Here is a 20,925-nt window from a genome sequence, read left to right on the forward strand (position 1 = left end):
GCGGGAACAACCATGGCCACACCCACGCTCCTACCCGCGGCACTGGCGGTTATTGAATTAAGCTTATCATTTGATTTTGAGGAGACCCACCAGTCGGTCGTACGGGGCGCTCTTAAGCGGGCCGAAAAACTTCTTCCTATCCGCGGTGTAATCGCAATAATTTGATATCGCTGATCCGATTACGCGTCATAAGCCGCTATCGAGGAGCCCAGCCGGCGGCCCCGGCCCGGTTCCCGGTCTCGCTGAAGCGTCGCCGACGAGAAAGCGGCGTGCCGCTTCTACCCTCGCGTTTACCCGGGTTTTACCCGCGGTCGAGGGGGCCCAGGAACGCGCGCGTTAACCGGGCCCGAATAAATCGCGCGCGGCGACCCGCGCGTAGATCTTACCGCGTCCGTCTCCGCATCTCTTCTCGCAACGAGTGTCTTCGTTTTTCTTTTCTCATAAAGTTCACACATATTCAGTTCAGACGTATATTATCCCTCTATCTCGGGACGCGTCGTCACCGTTGTTTCCGAGTGCGCGTCGCCGAGAAGCCGTCTCGAGGGTCCATTTTAGTACCACTATCGGGCGTGCGAAGTAACGACGGAAAGAAGCACGGAAGGAACCAAGTGTCACCGGAGTGACATCAAGTGGGATTTACTCGCAGCCGGCGTGATGGACTACTCGTATCTGAACCAGGCCGCGGCCGCGGCCGCGGCCGGCTTCGAGGCGTCCAGCTGCGCCCTGGCCGCCGGCGAGATGCAATGTAGCTACGGCGACCTGAGCTCCTGCTCGCAGATGAGCCAGGCAGCTTACCGCTACACCGCGGCACGGGCCGCCGGTTATCCCGGTAACGCGGCCGCCGCCGCCGCCGGCGCCGCGGCCGGCGGCACGCCGCTTACGGCCCATCATACCGCACACTCCCACACCCACGCGCATCACGGGGCCCACTCGACTCCGTGTTCCGTAATGGCCGCCAGGTCCCAGGAAGTTCACCGGCATGCCGCCTCCATCTTCCCGTCGGCCATCAATCTTCAGAGTGAGTGATCGGATTAGCGTACTCGTCGATCGTCTATTTGCTTGGCGTACTTTTGGTTAATTTTCGATGGATCACGATGATGTTCAAATTGCTGCGATAGAATCGAGATCTCAGCTTTGTAGTTTCATCGAATCTTTGTCTTGCTTAGAGGAGCGTGCGATTTGTTTTTGCGATTCCACTACTATTATTTTACAATTCCATACTTGTCCTTTTCTGTAGACAAGTCATCCTATCGCATCAAATTTTAATGACACTTTCTTTGCTTAAATTTGGAATCGACTTTTCTGTAATAAGATATCGATAATCTTTTGAATTACGAGCCATTGAAATTAATGATTTAATTGGATCTGATTCTGTGCAAGTAAATTTATTCACAAGCTTTATTCCTTATTCAATTTTAAGATCGCTTCATTTTATCAAATTTTTAATTTGACATTTATTTATACATCTATTGTTGAAAAAAATTGTAACATCTCCAAGTATTTTCTTAGAAAAAAATTAATTTTTAAAGATTCTGAAGATTTGTTTTTAAAATGTTATATAGCAGAAGAATAGAATTCTCGATGTTTGTATCGATAGATTTATTGAAATTCTGAGGAGAATATTTTTTCACATTCTTCTTTCATTTTCATTCCCTATACAATTGTTTACGAGAAACGGCAGACATATTTTCGTTGCATCTAACGTCAGTGATATATAAGTTATACAAGGAACCCCTTTATCTTGATTGGGAAAAATGTCATATACGAAGAAGCTTATTATTATTACAATTATATCTAGAAATTGCCCGTAATTATCTATCTGAATTATACGGAGATCATTAGATATTCGAATGAATATAATTCATCGCATATTTATATAGGAAAATTTAATCTCTTTAACTTTTAAGGTTTTTCTGTGTCAATAAGTCAAAGTGATTCGAATCAACAAATAGCTAATAAGTAATACCGTTTTGTAAGCTAATGGCCAATAAGTAATACTAATGTTAATATATTATCACGTATTATATCGTATATTAATACAACATAATAAATAAATAATATTGCATTTGTAATTCCGACTGCAATGGCTTAACAAAAACTCCTTTATCCTCACGTCAATCCGTCAAGCTATGAATGTGCGACGCTTTGTTGTGTTTGTTCCGGCGATTTAGAAGGGGCTAAACATGTCACACACGAGCAGGGAGCTAAGCTCCCTTCGCTCTAGTTGATAATTGATCCCGATTGAATTTAACATCACATGTGTTGTTTCGATGTGGTACGCGCAAGAATGTCATACAAATAGATTATGCAACATAGTACCTGTCATTTAAATTAACGTTTTATGGAGAAACGAGTTATAAATGCTATCGAAACGAAATAGTCATAAAGATATCGGAGACGACATTAATTGTGCAAAGTAAAAGTCTTTTACGGATATATCTCTGGCATAATTACTTAATGGCTCTTTTGAAAATTAAATTGTTTATCTCCAAAGAAGTAAAATTTTAATACTTTAATGCAATTTTTTTAAATTAGACATTTTAATATATAATATATAAAACATATATGAGGATACATATATATATATGTGTGTTTTTTCTTTTAAAAACAGAATTACGTGAGAAGTGATAAACAATGTGTGTTTTACACACACGCACATCTAAAGATTGCCTAAAGATTACATTTGAGATAAAGATTGTTTTAACATTACATTTCGCGCATTACAATTATTACTGCATTATTATTGTTATGTTGTTATTGCCATTGTATTGCAAATAAGGTATTTTCGAGATTGCATACGTTATTATTATATCGCGTATATTTCTATCCCATATTTCTATCTTTACTAACATTTTGCATACTTTTAATTTTAGGTGGTTTGGGATATAAGGCTTATTCAGGACATGATGGTCTCGCGGAGAAGAGAAAACAACGTCGGATACGAACAACATTTACGTCAGCTCAACTGAAAGAACTAGAACGTGCATTCCAGGAGACGCATTACCCAGACATCTACACCAGAGAAGAAATTGCTATGAAGATCGATCTGACGGAGGCCAGAGTACAAGTAAGTGTAATTTTTCGTTTTCGCGATTAATCCTTCTTATATGAAATTCAATCCTAATTTAGGCTCTTTCGTATGTAAAAAAAAACGTGAGGTTTCTTATAAAAATTCAAGGCAGCACATTGAAATTGAGACAAAATCGATATACGAGAATTAATCGAAATATATGTTATATATCGTTTATCGCGATTATATCGTAAGAAAAATACATCCTTTTTCGGTTTACATATAATTTTGTATTGTAATTCGTGTAGTTTGCTATATTCGCACAAAGAGAGGGCTGTTGGCGGAAAGTTGAGGGTGAGTTAGCCGAAGGAGTGTAGTGTAATTACATTACAGACTCCATTTTCGTTTTCACGGCTACCTACAGGTCGCGAGCTGATGGATTATGCTGTCTAATACTTGACGGATTATCATGAACGAAAGATGAACGACTTAGGAATAGTACAAATATTATTGTAAAAATTGTTCCTCGTACGCGAAATTACGAGATAATATTTTCAAAATTTTTTATTGTTATCGATAGAAAAAATTATATTAAACAACAAAGTGATCTTTTTGTAAAACAATCTCTCTTGTTTTACGCGATTTTATTTACATGGTAATGCTCGGAAATTTGATCACAGCGCAATTCGGGATTGCAAATTGAGATGTATCTTTTATGTATGAGGGTAATTGTCCCCAAAATTACAGTTGTTTAAAAGAGATAAATATGCTAAATTTTCTTGTAACAACTGAGTCCATAAAACCTGCTCTCATTTTACACGATTCGATTTACATCATTTTGAGATTATTACGCATGCACACGTAAATAAAGCTGTATCATTTTCATATTTTTATTCTAGATGTTTTTTCCAATCTTAAGTGCTGTTCTTTTTGGAGCATCTGATGTTTATATTTTTTTCTCAACAAACGAAAATTTGCTTGAAAAATTAAATATTTTTACCAACTTTTTAATTTTTAATATTAATATTGACTATTAAATATGCTTGTTCAATTCTCAATTATGTCAAAATTTGACATTAAAAAAAAATAAAATTGCATACGACTATATTTAATATTAAACATACGATGAAAATACGGGCCTAAATATTACATCAGTCAAATTAAAATTAAAATTGATTAAATTAAATAATTTGCATAAAAGACAAAACTGTTGTGTAATTTATTATATTGTTGTTTCTTATTATCAATATATCAACATTCTCGCGATATGGTGTAATCTCAGGATTATTTATACTGTGATAAAATAATCGTTATTTTTGTCGAACATTCTGAGAAAATTGCTCTCGCTCTATGCGAGACAAATTTACATGATCTTGTGAGCTCGCTTAAGGAAGCTAGCTGTCACAGCTTCCTCGTCGATTTCCCTGCTTCTCATATGCGTCTTAAGTTACCTGCTCGCACGAGGACGCAGATGTCGTGGAAAGGACAGGTGAGGTGAGGTACATGGACGGTAACGCGATTAGAGAGCTTTCCAGACACTAACGGATCCTAAAGTTAGACTTCCCGACTGACGTGCATCACTTAACGCCGCCAAAGTACCCTTCTCGCCGAATCTCATTCAGATTATCCAGCGCGAGCGAGGATCGCGGACGATTTCATTGGTTTCGAGCTTGAAGAGAGAGAAGGGAGCAATAAATTTAATCTTATCTCCGAGACGTAGGCGCGGATTAATATAACGTTCGTCATCGACGATCGCGATATTATTACACGGTGAGATGGCGAGTCGAAAACCATGGAACCAAACCGCCCGCTATTTGCGTCGACAACTTGATATTCCGACATGTGTAATTCACTTTTGCACGATGCGCGTGATTATTTTGGCGACAGTTACTTAAACTGCCGTTAACCCCTTGACCCTACGGTCTTAATGTTATGATTGATACTGTATCGGACAGAATACGAGAATCTGAGAATTTACGAATAAATATAATTATTGGTTGTATGTACTTTCGTACTATATTTCGATCGAACTTAATAATATTCCTTCTACAAAATACATAACTCTTATGGTTATTCTAATCACAAAATCAAGATTTATATCAATATTATTATTATATTCTAAAGAAAGAGAGAGAATTTATAATATAAGAATTACTAATTTACAATAAAAACTTGTAATTTGCAATAGAAACACGATCATTGATATCACACATATGTGTGTGGAATTTGATTTATATATTCGAATCTATATCTTCAAACTTTCTAAATGGAAATAAAGTTATTCAATCTATCTTGAGAAGAGAGAGAAGAAGCTATTTCTGGAACGATGATATCTGACATAAAATATGCGTTCTTTATTTTTACATATTTCTTTATTTATTCATTCATGTGATATTTACACACGCTTTGATCTTGAACTTATTTAAATCTTCTTTATATTATTTATATTATTTACTTTCTTTCTTTCCCTTAAATCTCTTTCTGATCTTCTTTCTTTCCTCGTTTTTATGTAGATTTAATTTTTTTTCTATTAATGTCACAATAAATTTACATGGTATAATTAATTATTTTTACTTAAATACAAAAATAGTTATAAAATATATGACATTACGTAGACATTGTTAAAATTTTATTGGTATTGTCTGTTATTAATGAATATATACAAAGTATTCATAAAGAATGAAGATTAATGATTGAGAAAGAATATTTATTTCTTCGGCAATATTCAATATAAATTTATTTTTAAATATTTGCGTATGATACATATATATTATATAATTTGAATGCGTGTAATAAGTTATTTTCTTAATTAACAATATATAAAAGATATATAAGAGAGATACCGAACTACAAAGAATATAAGAAAATTAATTTATAATAATTTAGTTTCAAAAGTTTCTCTTCTAGAACATTATAAGAGAATTTTTCTTTCAATTTAATTTGATTTAATTTATTTCTTGTGCAATTTGACTAACGTAATAATGAACAGGGATCTTCGAAAAGGCATTTTTTGCAACTCTTTGTAATCGCGCGCGTGTTCGCGTATCATGAGCGAGGACCGCGTGATAATGAAGCGCGAAATAACTATTAATACTCTAGTAGTTTGCGGGTTCGCGGCGCGACCGCCATCTCTGGCGAGGTTTATCCTCCCGCGGTGGGGTAAGTCCTTTGTCTGCTTGACTTTGCCCTCCTCCTGTCCTGACAGGACGTACGATCCCTCAAGAGTTTCCTCATCCCTTCATTCGTGATTCGTTCGTTCGCTACCGCGCGAGTTATCCTATCCCCGCTGTCTTCCAACCCTCCGATTCATCCCCTCATTCCCTGCTTACCATCCCTCTCAGTCCTCTATCTCGTCGATGGCGGCTGCTCGATAAAATTTCCTCCCTCTCGCGTCGTGAGAGTCATTGGCTTCCTCCATTCGCCCCTCTTGCACATCCTGTCTCCAGGATACTTCCTAATCGGCTGCCATTACTACCCCTATTTTCTCTCACTATCTATAGTTTCAGCGTGAAGTATAAATTAAGTTACATAGGAATGTTTCCGTTATAACTCTTTTCCTTGATCATTATCTACCATTACTTCCCCTTTTCTCCGTATCTTATTTAAGATACTTCTTAATCAGTTGCCGTTATCTTTATCTTAGCTTCCTAGCTTTATCTCTAGTGGGAAATATAAATTACAGTTTATAGTTATATACACATGAAGAGAGAGAGAGAGAGAGAGAGATACATTTGCCCTTTTTTGTCAAGTACCGTCTATCTCTCATTTCTTCCTCTTTCTATTTAATTTATAATATAATCTCTAATCGATTACAATGATTACCTTCATATTTTTATCTTTTTTATATGTATTAATAAATTAAATAAATTATTTCTAATAATAATATTTCTAATAATATTTCTAATATTTCTAATAACAAATAAATTATTTTTGCCCGAGTTTTTTGTGTCGAGTATTATTTGTAGAAAAATTTCGTGCTTTCCACTCTTCATTTTTAAAGTGCATTCTAATTTTATTACTGCTTAAAATTGTGCATAAAATATTAAAATTCTAGAAATATAATAACAATAAATTATTACGCATAATGTTTGTTAAACGTAGTAAAAAGTATAGATATTTTGCTTTCGTGGATATGTTAAATCCCAATTTTTCTCATTTAATACTTATTTAATTTTGAGATTTCATATTAATTATATATGAATACGGAATACGCTATCGCATTCCATAGATATGTTAGTGTATTATAATTATTGAGCTTATTTTTTACCCAATACATCTAATACGATTTCAACAAGAATCCAACGGTCAAGAATATACTATCATCTTGATACGATATTCTTGGTGCATCTACTAAATTTGAGCTTATCATTATTTTCTCACCTCCGTAACCACCTTGTCGATCTCGGGTCGGTTTGCTCGGGTCGAGCAAAGCTCTGTAAAACTTGAGATATTAAATTTATGCAAAAAACGCAAAATGGATTCGATACTGATTAGTGATTAGATAGTTTTCGATGATCGATTGAGCGTGATTATGGCGTAAAACACGGTAGGTCGACACACCTTAAGAAGTGGTAAAACGTGCTGGAGATCGGATTACCTTGCAACAACAGAAGCAGGCTCTAACGGATATCGGAATTCTACTTGGCAAAGCGCTCTAGGTAGGGGCGCATAACTAAGTCAGCGTGCTATTGATAGTCGAGATTCTCTCGACGTGCGCGTGTAACACCGCGTAGAAATATCCCGTCGCTCGTCGTTGGCGCGGCTGACGTTGATAAAAATATCCGAAAGATGATTGAATTTGTAACATTATCCGTTGCATTATGCATCGGCTATAATTTGATAGTCGCGAGATCGACGGTACTGCTCGTTCGTGGTACTCAAAACGGTGAAGAGAATGTTTCCGTAAGAATGGCACTCTCGACGAACAGAACAAAATATTGGTAAAAATTGAACAGAAATGATAAAAAAACGATATCAGTAAAATAAAAGCAAATTTTGAGATATTTTTACAGAAACTGACATAAATCGCGCTGACGCCATATAACGCGTGCAAATGTTTGAAAACCATGTATAAAATTTTTTATATAATCTATGAAATAATATTAGATTTAATATTAAAACAGGACACAGATAATTTATATATTACATACTTTTTCTCATGTTTCTAAAAGTTTACATTTCTAATATTTATATTATTTTATATTTTTATTTATTATCTATATCTAAATTTATAGTTAAACTTGAAAGAGACTTATAACTTATTGTTTTTGGAGATTTCGTTGATATTTTTTTCAAAATAAATCATTTGCGTAAATATGCTTTATGTTTATTTGTTTATAAGAAAAATACACAATTAAAATATATATTTCATATTGTCATAAAAATAATGGAAATTATATCATGCATATATCGAATAAGAACATTTAAAAATATTTATGCTAATTATACGATAAATAAGAATTAGTTAAGGTGTTATTGTTAGAAACAACTTTATCTATATTCGTCCTCACTCAGATTGGTATCAATATATTATTAATGACATTAATGTCCTTCATTATGCAATATTGATAAATCCACTCTGCATACGGTCCACATGTGCAACACTAAAGTGATGTCTTTCGTCGAGATTATTACTCGCACTGTCAGTACCAGTTTTTGAACGAAAATGCGTTTAAAAAACATGTTACTCGTTTTGACAATTGTTGATAATAGTTTTGCTCGTTTCAGAGAAATATTGAAGTGAGTTTGATCGATAGAAACGATCACGATACTCGAAACCATTTTGCTAGTAAAACTCGTATTCGTGATGAGACAATTAGTATAGTGTATATTTTGTAGATTCAATTTTTCTGATTACTGTGCGAAAGACACGATTACGTCACACTCACTTTTTGAAATGTATCTTGCACAGTTTCCTGTTTATCTCTTTTATAATCGTATTAAATATATGCGGTAAAAAATTTATGCATTTATAAATTCATACACCTATACGAATGAAAGTTTTGAAGAAATTGTTTCTAATAAGCTGTTTCAAATTTTTTTTACATTTTTAATAAATTATAGAAAAGGAGAGAGACATGAAATATTACTTTTATACGTTAGAAAATATATTGCTCTACATTATAATTATTATATTATATAGTAGATTAAAAAATAAATGTTATCTCATAACATTTCATTTATTTTTTAAATTACAAACTGATAATTCTTTGTCCTAGCATTATATTAATCATTTGTCACTTTGATTACAATCGCCCGGCTGCTCACTGGCGATTATTCATTAAAAATATTCATCTCGACTGAATGATCTCGAATTTCTGCGCTTTTAATCTAATTATGCAAAGTTTCTCAAGATTGGTGATCTTTATCTCCTCGATTCATCTTCTATCTTCAAGGAGACAGTCATGAGTCATTTAGTGATTGAATTATACATATATCTAAAGACCCTGCACCACGTTTTCATCTTTTGCGCGCTTATCGGCAATGAGAGTAGAAATTAATCAACGTTGACCCACATCTCTTTCCGATTGGACCGATGCCACACAACATAAACCGCGTGTAAAGGGACGAGTTTCTGATTACTAGGAAACTCGTTCCGATCGATTTAAGACTTGTTTATGTGACAATAGGACAGTCTTGTACCTCTTGTCGTTATCATATAACATATCGCATGTAATCGCGTATTAAAGATGCCATATATCTCTTAAAACGTTATATAAAAAATAAAAAATTTGAATAGCTTTCATATATAAAAACAACAAACACATATATCTTAAAATATAATAGATACAAAAAATAACGTAACGAAGTATTTTAGTTTTGTGGGAGTGAGGATATTTTATATAATTTTTAATTTTATTTAATTTTTTCCAAGAAATTATTTTAGTATAATATAATTGAATCGATAGAAATTAATTTTCGTCTGCAATTTTTTGTTTATCTCTGTCATGTAATATGTATGTATATATCAATATATATCATTTCTTATTAATGTTTACATATATTTATCTCATGAGTACTTATATAATCGTAATTGTTACAAAGTAAAATAATAACAACTTGTAAATGCGTATGTATATTGACTGTATATTGTACTGTTAATTAGATTATAACTTTTACAGATATGAAATATTCCACAAAATTTATGAATCTGTATCTGTGTAAGAAAATTAAGATTTGTGGCGAATTGGGTTACAATTAACTAAGAATTTTGCATTTGTTCCACTACATTGCAACTCAAACGAGTCTTATATGTGATACTTCATACTTACATCGCACATCCCATTGACTACGACACTTTGGCCGTCGCGTGGCGGCACGTTTCGCTGCTCTGAGTCACATGTCACTCAGTATGAATTACAATTCCATTAACGTAGTAGAGCAGTGGCACTATGCATAATACGGTACAAACCTGTTCTTTCTCTATCTTTTTCTCTCTTTCTCTCTTTTTCCTCTTCTAGATTGGGATGTCAATGTGCGAAGTGTAATATTGTGAAGAGGGAGCGAGGGGCAACAATAGTATTCCAATGTGGGGCAGGCGATCGAAGTCGCGTATTTCACCGCTAACGAGATTAATATTCATCCGCGTACACAGATCGATGCGAAATGAGCGAAAAATACAGACTTTCGCAAAAACCAGCTGTGGTTTTTCGTACTGCATAGATAATATATTTGTCATATTATAAAAAGTGCTTTTATAAATATCTACATACAAGATAAATATATTCGTACACCGTGGATTCGTACACAGTGGATTTCGTTTTTTGCATGTAATCTCTCACAAACAATAATTAATTATCGAAAATGATATTTATTATATGTAGTTTGCATATTTGGATATTCGCGAAAAATACAATATTAAACGTATCAATAACTATTATTAATTTGGTATAGAATTTTATTATAAATGCGGATGATTAACTGAATAATAAACGACAATATTAGTGTTAATCAATGAATACTTTATTATCTAATGATGTTTGTTATTTATCGATTATTTACTATTCAATTATTTATTTGTCAATTTTTGCTTGTAACAATATATGTGTGTGTGTGTGTGTGTGTGTGTGTGTGTGTGTGTGTGTGTGTGTGTGTGTGTGTGTGTGTGTGTGTGTGTGTGTGTGTATATATATATAAAAGCTATCATTGTGCGGAGCGCATACAATAGCTTGCAACGTGTTGCTTTCGTTATCGCACACGCAAGGATTAAGTTCATTCGTGTGTAAAAGTGAAAAAATGATAAGATTTTCTAAAGTCATTATTAAAATATAATATACATTATTTGTTTTTATTTCTAATCGTTATGAAATTTAGTTCCAAAACCAGTTTATTATATATGTAGCAAAAATAAACTTTAAGACAACATACATGACAAGAATAAAAAATATATATGTGTGATATTATACGATATATATTATTTATTAAATATATATTATTATATACTATTTTTTTATATATTATTTTTCATCATAAAAAAAATAGAATTGCAAGGATTAGAATTAGTGCAAATAATTTTTATATTTTTTGATTGTTTCATTAATCGATACTTGAGCTTCGACTTAAATATTATTCATTTAAATCGATTCGAGATATTCACGTACAAGTTGAAAGTTGAACAATAGAATAATTTCGAGACTTTGGTAATACGAACGACGCAGTCGAAAAATCAACGTGAATTTCCTTCTATCCCTCGGTGGGATACATGGCTGTCAAGTGAAACAAGACGTCCCCTTGTCTCTTGCGGGAATGAAAGACAGAGACAAGCGCGACTGCGACCTCGTCCTCGAAGGGACGAGAAGCCGGGAGCGAGAAGCAGAAATTGAGGAAGGAGGAATTGAAGAAAAGGGGAGAAAAATCGAACAAATGGGGGTGAAAAAAGAAGGCAAGCACGAGAGGATCTTAAGAGAGACAAAAAGAAACGTAAAAATCCAAAAGAAGAAAACGAAATGGGAAAAGAGGGAAACTTTAAGAGAAGAAGAAAGAAAGATAAAAATAGATAAACTAAAACTACAAGATGGTGAGAAAGGAAGAAAAAGATAGATGAATACTGAGAACGAGAAGCGATTGTAAAAGGAAGAAGGATGTGACGTCTAAGGGATGGGAACCGAGAGAGAGAGAGAGAGAGAGAACGAGATGGAAAGGATGATGGAACAAACGGGGGGATGCAGGGCTGGGAACTGGAGGACGATTCCGGGAGTCGAGGGTTGCTGCAGTCGGTAGCACGGAGGGATGAAATGGGGAAAACATTCGCCCGGGCTCTGGCGGCTGGTGTCGGGGCTGGGTTGATACACAAGGGGCCCATGCCAGAGTGTGCGCCGGTAATTGCGAGCTCTATGTAGATCCACTTACAGTGATTAAAAACTGTCCTGCTGGGTATCATCCGCGGCGGAACGACGCATCGAGGACGTCTGCCCGGGAAGGAAGAGAGGAGCGAAACGATCAGGATGCGCGCCGCCAAGAATAATTCCGTCACGTTTTGCGGCCACGTCATTTCGCGCGTGTTCAGCAATCTCCGCGTTGTCCCAAGATTATCGTGGTCCGATCGTCCATGTTCGAGAGAGGAAATTGTATGCTCAAGCGCAACTTTTCTTACTTATTATTTTTTAGATTACGGTACTTTCAGATTATATGCCCATTGTTATATAATCATCTTGGCGATGAAAATAATAATAAGTAAAATAACGAAGTAAAATATTTGAGGGAATTTTTAGATTTTTTTCGAAGAGGAAAGAAATATACGTGTTATAAAATAATTATTCAAAAACGAAAAGATTATTTTTTGAAAAAACTTAATAATATGTAATCTTTAATTTAATATATTATATGCGTATTGTAGCATTATTAGAGAATTGCAACATTACTTTATATATATATATATATATATATATATATATATATATATATATGTAACATTATATAATAATTATTATTTTGATAAAAAAGAGAAGAAAGCGAAGACTCGATGAGAAAGATATCTTTCGAGAAAAGCTGATTTAGTCTTAAAGATAGAGATTTTATAGCCAATTTAAAATAATGTGTTACTAATTTATGTATAAAAGTAAATGGAGACATTTGCGATTAGATATTCAATATATTACATTTTAAAAAGTCCAATTTGTATTTTATAAAAGCGAATTATGTGCAAAAATTAATCAGATTAATATAATCGCTTTTCTTGTATTCCGCTTTACTGTATCTATTGTATGCGGAAACTGCAGCGCAGTCCAGACTTTCAATTAAGGAAATAAGTTTAGGGTGAAGGCGCATCACCCTGCCATCTCAGTCTTAATTACGATTTGCTCTATGTAGCACGAAGACATTTGCTTTTATTGGTACGAGCGTTGAAATGACTTGATTATAAATTAATTACAGAAACGTAAAACTTAACTTTGTACACAATCAATTTTTTTACTCGTAATTATAACATAAATGAAATTATTTTATTTTTGAAATTGTTCTCAATTGTTAAAAAATAATATATTTATTTCTCTAAAATTGCGCGTATTATGTGTAATATATAAATTTCATATATAAAATTCATATTTCATATATAAATTTCATATATAAAATAATTGAATTGATGACTTTGTACGTAAATGAAAGCATTCCAATTTCGCGCACTTTATTATCCGTATGTATTTAATCAATTTGCAATCGATATTTTTTAACAAAAATTTGATTATATTTATATTATTTTCGCAACTATTTGTTCAATGATTAATTTTGTGTAATTAAATTTGAAAATTATGTTACAGTCTATTCATACAAAATGCACAAAATATAAGATTATATGCTTCACAAGAGACTTTACATACATGTTTGAGTTTTGTTCGGCAGAGAGCGTCGGAATAATTATGTTGCGGGATATATTTTGCCGATGCCGAATTAGATCGACCCGGGGTCAGAAGGCAACTGAGCAAAATCCGCGGTTAACTGGCTCGAAAAGGGAAAATCACGGCAGCGCCTAAATGTAGGGTGAATCGGATGGATAAGCATAGCACAAATTGCAGGATCGTGCGGTGCTTCTGTAGAATTCCTAATGCTTCGCTATTTACTTTGATCGGCATCAACACAGGATTTAGTTGGAACCAAACAATGTCGAGCATAAAAATAGACGACGAGGCTATTGTTATAAAATCATTTTGTGTTCCCATGTTAAATTAATATCTAAGAAAGTATATCAATGCATATATTGTACAGTCTATCTATACAGTCCTTATGTGTTAAATGAGTCATTTAAAATTATCCTCAATGATTCCTGAACTTGAGTTTTATAGACAAAAATATTTTACATATAAAAGTTATTAAATTCATGTTTCGTGTTTTAAGTGAAAGATCATGTTTTTTAATATTTTTGTATGTAAAACGACAAAGAGAGTCGATAAATGAAAGAACAAAACGTGATTGTATTTAAAGAAAGATAATTTTGCAATCCTGGGAATGCTTTCATTTAATAAAAAAAAGAGAAGAATAATCTGATAATAAAATAAAGTACAAACGCATCTCTGGTGCGCGTGACGTATTGAAACGCACGATCGGAAAAGGGCGGTGGATAAAATTCCCACACAGAGTTCCCGTATAAAGAAGCGATTAAATATTTATCCAGAAGGTGCCGGACATCTGTCGATATGCCTTGTTGCACTTTATTTTGGCGCGGTATATTTGTTTAACATTAACGCTACGTGCGAGCGCGCGTTCTCTCTCACCCTAATTCGCCTCGTCGTCGTCGTCATCACTTCTGCAAACAACGGCACACATGCTACGGTCTACTCGAGGTTTGGTCCGTGGCCAAATACGAATTATTAGCGTTGTCTTTGGCATGTACTACGGCAAACATGCTTATAACGTAGCCGACAATCGAGATAATTTAAAAAAAAGAATGAATAATGCGCTTTTAGTTTAGATATTTTTTTTCAATTACAAAACGCTCTACAAAGCATTAATTAAATCTAAACTTTTCTACTATTTTTGTTCTCTTTTTTAATTTAGATTTTCTGCACATCTCTATATAAAAATATATATAGAGAGAAATGAGTCACGCTGCTGTATTAAATAAGTAATTGCTATGAAAATTGATGCCATTCTCTCATAAAACTTTTAAACGGCGGCGTCGTTAACTTTATAAAACAGAATTCCTCCCTCTTACGCGTCAAAGTTAAATTGATATCTCTTCTTTTCTTTTCGATTTGATTTTGCATCTCGCCTTTTTTTTCATTTAATGATAGATCGAAGAAACGCGACGCTAGGTGTAATCAATTTCAGATTAATTAACGCGCGAATGCAGGCTCGTGTTGTTCGCCGCATAGTTACGACTCGAATTTCGCGAAAAATCGCCACCCGCGACGACCGGCAGCAACAGCAGCAGCAGCAGCAGCAGCAGCAACAGCAGCAGCAGCAACAGCAGCAGCAGCAGCAGCTGATAAAAATCCAATAGCCCCAGTGTTTGCCAGCCGGAAAGGGCAATCACGTTCATCATGGTGTCCTGCGCTCCCGCCGCTGCCTCCCGCCGCCGTCGCGGTGTCTCCCTCCGCCACCCCCATCTCGCGTCCCTTCCAACCCCCGTGCGATCTCCCCTCGCTCCAACCGACAGCTCGAGCAGTTACGTCCTTCGAGCCCTGAGCGTAGCCGCCCCTGGAAAATCCGGGGGTGGGATTCACGTGCGCGCACGTTGAGAAACGAACGTCCGGAGAGTGACGAGGAGGGACGGAGATTGAAGGGGATCGTTGCACCGTGTAAGGGAGTCTAAGGGGGAGGGGGCCAAGGGTGGGAACAGAGCGACGGGGATAGAGGGATCGAAGGGGAAACGAGGGTGGACGAGCGGCAGCGCCGCCGGTCAGATAAACGCTAAAGCAAATAAATCCGCTACTTTAACATGCAGGTCACCGCAGGTGTCTGTTTATTTTATTCGTTAAATATTTCATTTGGCCGGCTAGGGCCAATTACGAGCGCGCCGAACGTCCGGTCTCGCCGTTCGCTCTGACGAGCGTCCAACTTTGAATCGCGTCTCTCCCGCGATATTCTCTCATGTCGCGATAGAAAATGTACGTTGCGATAACGTTTCTCCCCCTCATTGATATATAAAACGTGAACTTGAGTCTTGATAAATATACCTAATAGAGGTTCCGAGCCATTGCGATTTCCAAGCAAGAGAATAATTATCTTCTTGATGTCACTATAATATAACTATTTCTAATCTAATCATATTAAACATATTAATTTGAATGATACTTATCTGAAGCCTTATTATGTATTGAAGATAATTACTATTTATTTTATTTGATTTAAATTTCATATGTAAAAGAAAATCCGTTAGTTTCTTAATACGTATCCTAATGTATTTCTTTTAATGAGACGTCATATAATGCAAAGATAAAAAATATTATATTTAATATAATATTGATTTAAAAAAGAAAACAAATTTATATTTTAACATACATGCAGATAATCATTTTAAAGATGACGGTATCAAACGAAGATTCTGTATTGATAAGATATATAAAAAATACTCGATTTTATATTACATTAAAGTAACCGACTTTGATTAATTTATTGCTACGGTAATTGTATTTCTCTTAATTTTATCTGATACTTCATTTTTGACATTTTTGACATTTTTGACATTTTCTTCTATCTATGTGAATAACATTGAATTATATTACATCTAAGAAATATTAATTAGAAAAAAAGAAACAGATTTTAACATACATATGTGCATAATCCTTTTAAAGATGATAACATCGAACAAAGATTCTGCATATATCGATAAAAGTATATAAAACACTTGATTATATCATACTAAAATATAATTTTGACAATAACAATGATTAATTTATCGCTACAGTAATTATATCGGTTAATATTACTCTAAATTTTATCAGATTATCAGATCGTCTTATTCTTGACATTTCTTATACCTGTGAATAACATTGAATTATTTGAATATTATCGGTAAATATTACATCAGTTTCACATCGCTAATCGCGAAGGACAAGAAGACGGAAGAACGGGACCTAACATGGTCGGCCATCCGTGTCGATGTTGCAGGTATGGTTCCAGAATCGGCGTGCAAAGTTTCGCAAGCAAGAAAGACTGGCCCAACAAAAGTCCACGTCGCAGAGTGGCATCGGAGCCGACAGCGGCGCGTCCAGCCCCGTGACCGGCACCGTGAAGGCGGAGGGACGCTCGCCGAGGAGTCCGGCGACGCCGCCCGGTAGTTCGAACAGCGTGCTGTCGTCGAACGAGATCAAGCCGATCGCCAACCAGAGCCTGGTGAACGTGAAACACACCGCGGACGGCACCGGCGACGGCGGCTCGCCCAACGCGCGCGGAAGCAGCGGCGGCGGGAGCGGTAGCGGCACCTGGGGCTCCTGCAGTCCCAGGCCCTTCTCGGCGGCCCTGCCGCCCTACCTGCTGGACCCGCTGCCTTTGAAGACCGCGAATCTCTATTAAAGCCATCTCTCCTCGGCCTGGCCGTGTGTAAATACAGAAAGCCCAGATTTTTCTCTCCCGGGCCCCGGTTTCCCGCACGCGAATTGATCGGCATAGTTGAACCGTACGCGCACGGTATCCTCGAGAATTCGAGGGACCTCGATAGGAGGAACCGCGCCGTACATATTTTTGACAATGATACTTTAGACAGTCGGGAAAACGGGCAGCAGACGGATCGCTCGCTTGAAGGCAGCGTCTGTCGAGATACGTTTCGAGCTTTGTACGCACGCGAGACAGAGTGTCATTCGGATGACGCCAATCGAGACACTAGAATCAAGGTCGAGGTAAATATCATTTAGTAAATTTTGGTATTACTGTACAAAGAATGCTTAGAAAGAAGCCAATTGGACACTGTCCTCTTTAAGTTTTTACCGGAGAAGAAATAATTCTTGACACATCAAATTTCAAGGAGTTGTAGAATGTGCTATATATTTGTTTTCCATTCCTGTGATAAGTGTAAAGTGTAGAAATATTTGAATTATAATTTTATACATATATTTCCTTAATAATCGTTTGCATCATCTTTTGCATTTTGTATTAATTTATACATATATATATATTGGCGTATCTGTAGGCAATAGTGTACATTACATATGAAATATTATTTCTGTTGTATCGATGCAGATGTTGTATTGTATTGATTATCAAGTTAATTTTATAAGAAGGTATAACTTCGGAAATGCTGCTTTGAGATATCGCTATCTAGTTCGAAATCGAGACTATTGGTCCGAAATAATCGAAAGTGAAATGAATGGATTTAAACTTGTATCAGATTCAAATTTCGATTAATATCGAGAATAATAGAGTTGCAAAGCATCTAGTTTAGATGTAAGTTTTAACGTTCCCGAGAAATACAATAAAAGCGAAAGAAGAGATGGAATTATATGGAATATTATTAAATATACCTAACTCTTGTGCAAATGTAAATGATTCCACAATTTTGAAAATTTAAATTGAAATGCAATACAGTTAATTTAAATATAATACCTCTTAAATTATAATTAAAGGATTAAGTAAAAGAAAACACATTCTTCTTGCGAATTTATTAATTCCATATATTTTTAATTTATTGTAGATAAATTATTTTCCCGGAAAAATCTCTAATGAAACAATAAATAATTTTAATGATGTTAATTCACTTGCGATATTAGATAGGACCATTGCGATCATTAATTCAAATGTAAGATATAATCTGAAAATAATCTATAAATATATATTATATCATTTTCATTTACTTACTCCTTTCATTAGAATTATATGTGTAAGGGAGAAAACTAAGCTTTACATTCGAAGCAATAAAAACGCTCTATATAGAGCATCACTATAATTCTCGAGGGACGTTAAACTCTCGTTTCTCTTATGTGCTTCTCATCTCTATTATTTTTCGTCGATAATACCAAGGTAGAATTAACAAGAAACACAGCGTAGAATAGTATCTATAAAAATACTATTAATCACGCAAACATCACACACCGAAATTATCTGATATTTAATTTATCGAGATTGATTTACATGTTGAAAATTATGTGATTATGTCGCGAAAATCTGCTGCGATATTTATTATGTAACAAGTAGCAGAAAACACACGTATACTTCCACAGTAAAATCCTTGATAGAAATATCGAGTGTACTTTGCGCTGATTTAATGCGATTCCAACGATTCTGTCGAATAGCTGATTGATTAAGCATTAACAACGATCAATAGGCAGAAAGGGAAAAGAGCGAAATTTTACTTGACGTTTAAGTCAAAATGACTCTCGATATATGAAAACTCATTTTATGTCAAATATTAAAACAGAAAAATTTAAAAAGTAAAATTAATTTCTATTAATTAGTTCCAATCAATTCTAAATTAATTTCTAATTTAGAATTGATTGAATTTATAACAATTAATCAAAATGTTTTTACAAATATTTTCTATCTACGTTTAAAATACCTTCATCTATAAAAGGATTATTGGCAGTCTGATAGTCAAAGTCACATTAAGATTTTGTCAGAGTTCTGACTCTTAATTACATCTTAACTACATTAATTTTATATATAATTTTATTGCAGAATTTTTGTTGCAATGATTGCTGTGATTAGTTATCTTCAATTTGGCAAAAAAAAAAATACAAATTTGTAATATACCAATTCTAGAAAGAAAGTCTTATATCGAGAATCGCCGTACAACGCAGGAGACGATAAATTCGCAGATCGGCGGAATTCCTCCTTAGAAAGTTCTTAAGATAAATACATACCGTCCTGTATGTCTCGTACCAAGAAGAGCGAGGGTACCTGTCTTATCACAATATACGATGGACAATTTCGGCGACGATGTGACTCGTTTATCGCGCGCCGATAACGAGTGCATCTTATTCTGCATATGTATAGTTTACGACTGAATCTATTTTATAGTGAGATGTATAAATGTACATTATTTAAGACAAAGGTATGTATAGTTCACTCAAGAGTATTTTTCTTTTCTTTTATGAGACTTTCGTCAAATCTGCCTTAATCTTTAGAGGACCAGCCATCGTATTTCAACTGTAGCCAAATGTAATTATCGATACTATTATAGCTAAATTAGATATTTGAAATTGTTATAATCGCTCTCTATTATAATTTTTCATAAAAAAATAATATTTCTTTTTATTTTTATACTTCAATATAATAGTTTCATAAAGTTATTAAAATATCGATTGAGAGAGATTAATGTCAGATGTTTTTAATACATAAAAACGAGAATTCATCGCTAGCGATTAATGCGATTAAAAATCTAGAAATTGCTGCAGAAAAAGATGATTTTGCACTTGCAGAGAAAAGCATTAGTCCTCTGAAGATTAACGGCAATAGCGTACGGAAATTTCTATCGTGTCCCGAGGCAATCCATATCCCAGTTCGATAACGAATGTGATTTTTTAACGAGACACTTTTACAATACTGCGTATTACTGGCGCGTAGCGAGCCGCACATTCGCTCGTCTCCGGGAAAGACGCGGATTATCGATTACACGCGACGGCGACGAGAGGGGAAAAGCTCATCTCCGCAAGCCAGGAAGCGTTCGTGAACTCTGAACAGCTTCGTTGCTCCCGCCATTATTGTTAAGATTAACGAACGATAATTATCGATATGTGTGAACCGGAACTTGTACAGTTGTTGCTATAAATATATAAAATTAGTGTTTTACACCATATTCATACTTACTCTCTCCGTTCAAGAAACTCTTATAAATCATTGAATCACTCTTATAAATTTCATTGAAATGCTACATTTAATTCATTTCAGATAACATAATAGCATTGATATTATTATCATTTATATTTCTTTTAAATTTTTAACATTTAATGTGAGACTTTTGCATATATATATGTTTTATATCATGTTTTATAATCTCTTATTATATTATATAAATTGTTTTGTTATATTTAATGTTATTTTAATATATG

The 20,925-nt window shown here is 34.8% G+C and overlaps 1 protein-coding gene across 1 annotated transcript; it reads left to right on the plus strand.

Moving 5' to 3' along the window:
• The first annotated feature begins 569 nt into the window (after positions 1-569).
• On the plus strand, positions 570-19,442 carry LOC145972046 (uncharacterized). The gene is made up of 3 exons (XM_083100261.1): positions 570-1,018; positions 2,874-3,067; positions 17,054-19,442. Exons 1-3 carry the CDS (start codon positions 655-657, stop codon positions 17,456-17,458), a joined length of 963 nt encoding a protein of 320 aa, XP_082956387.1. The 5' UTR covers positions 570-654; the 3' UTR covers positions 17,459-19,442.
• Positions 19,443-20,925: the final 1,483 nt, after the last annotated feature.

The sequence above is a fragment of the Camponotus vicinus genome, unplaced genomic scaffold (genome assembly GCF_025532165.1).
Source record: "Camponotus vicinus isolate PSW18456_S1 unplaced genomic scaffold, iyCamVici1.0 SCAF_5, whole genome shotgun sequence".
Taxonomy (NCBI): domain Eukaryota; kingdom Metazoa; phylum Arthropoda; class Insecta; order Hymenoptera; family Formicidae; genus Camponotus; species Camponotus vicinus.

What these genes read in the sequence shown, in the direction of transcription:
- LOC145972046 (XM_083100261.1), top strand. Translation starts at nt 655, where the DNA reads ATGGACTACTCGTATCTGAACCAGGCCGCGGCCGCGGCCGCGGCCGGC. An exon ending in GTCGGCCATCAATCTTCAGA is followed by an intron (nt 1,019 to 2,873) that starts GTGAGTGATCGG and finishes TTTTAATTTTAG; the next exon opens with GTGGTTTGGGATATAAGGCT. An exon ending in TGACGGAGGCCAGAGTACAA is followed by an intron (nt 3,068 to 17,053) that starts GTAAGTGTAATT and finishes TCGATGTTGCAG; the next exon opens with GTATGGTTCCAGAATCGGCG.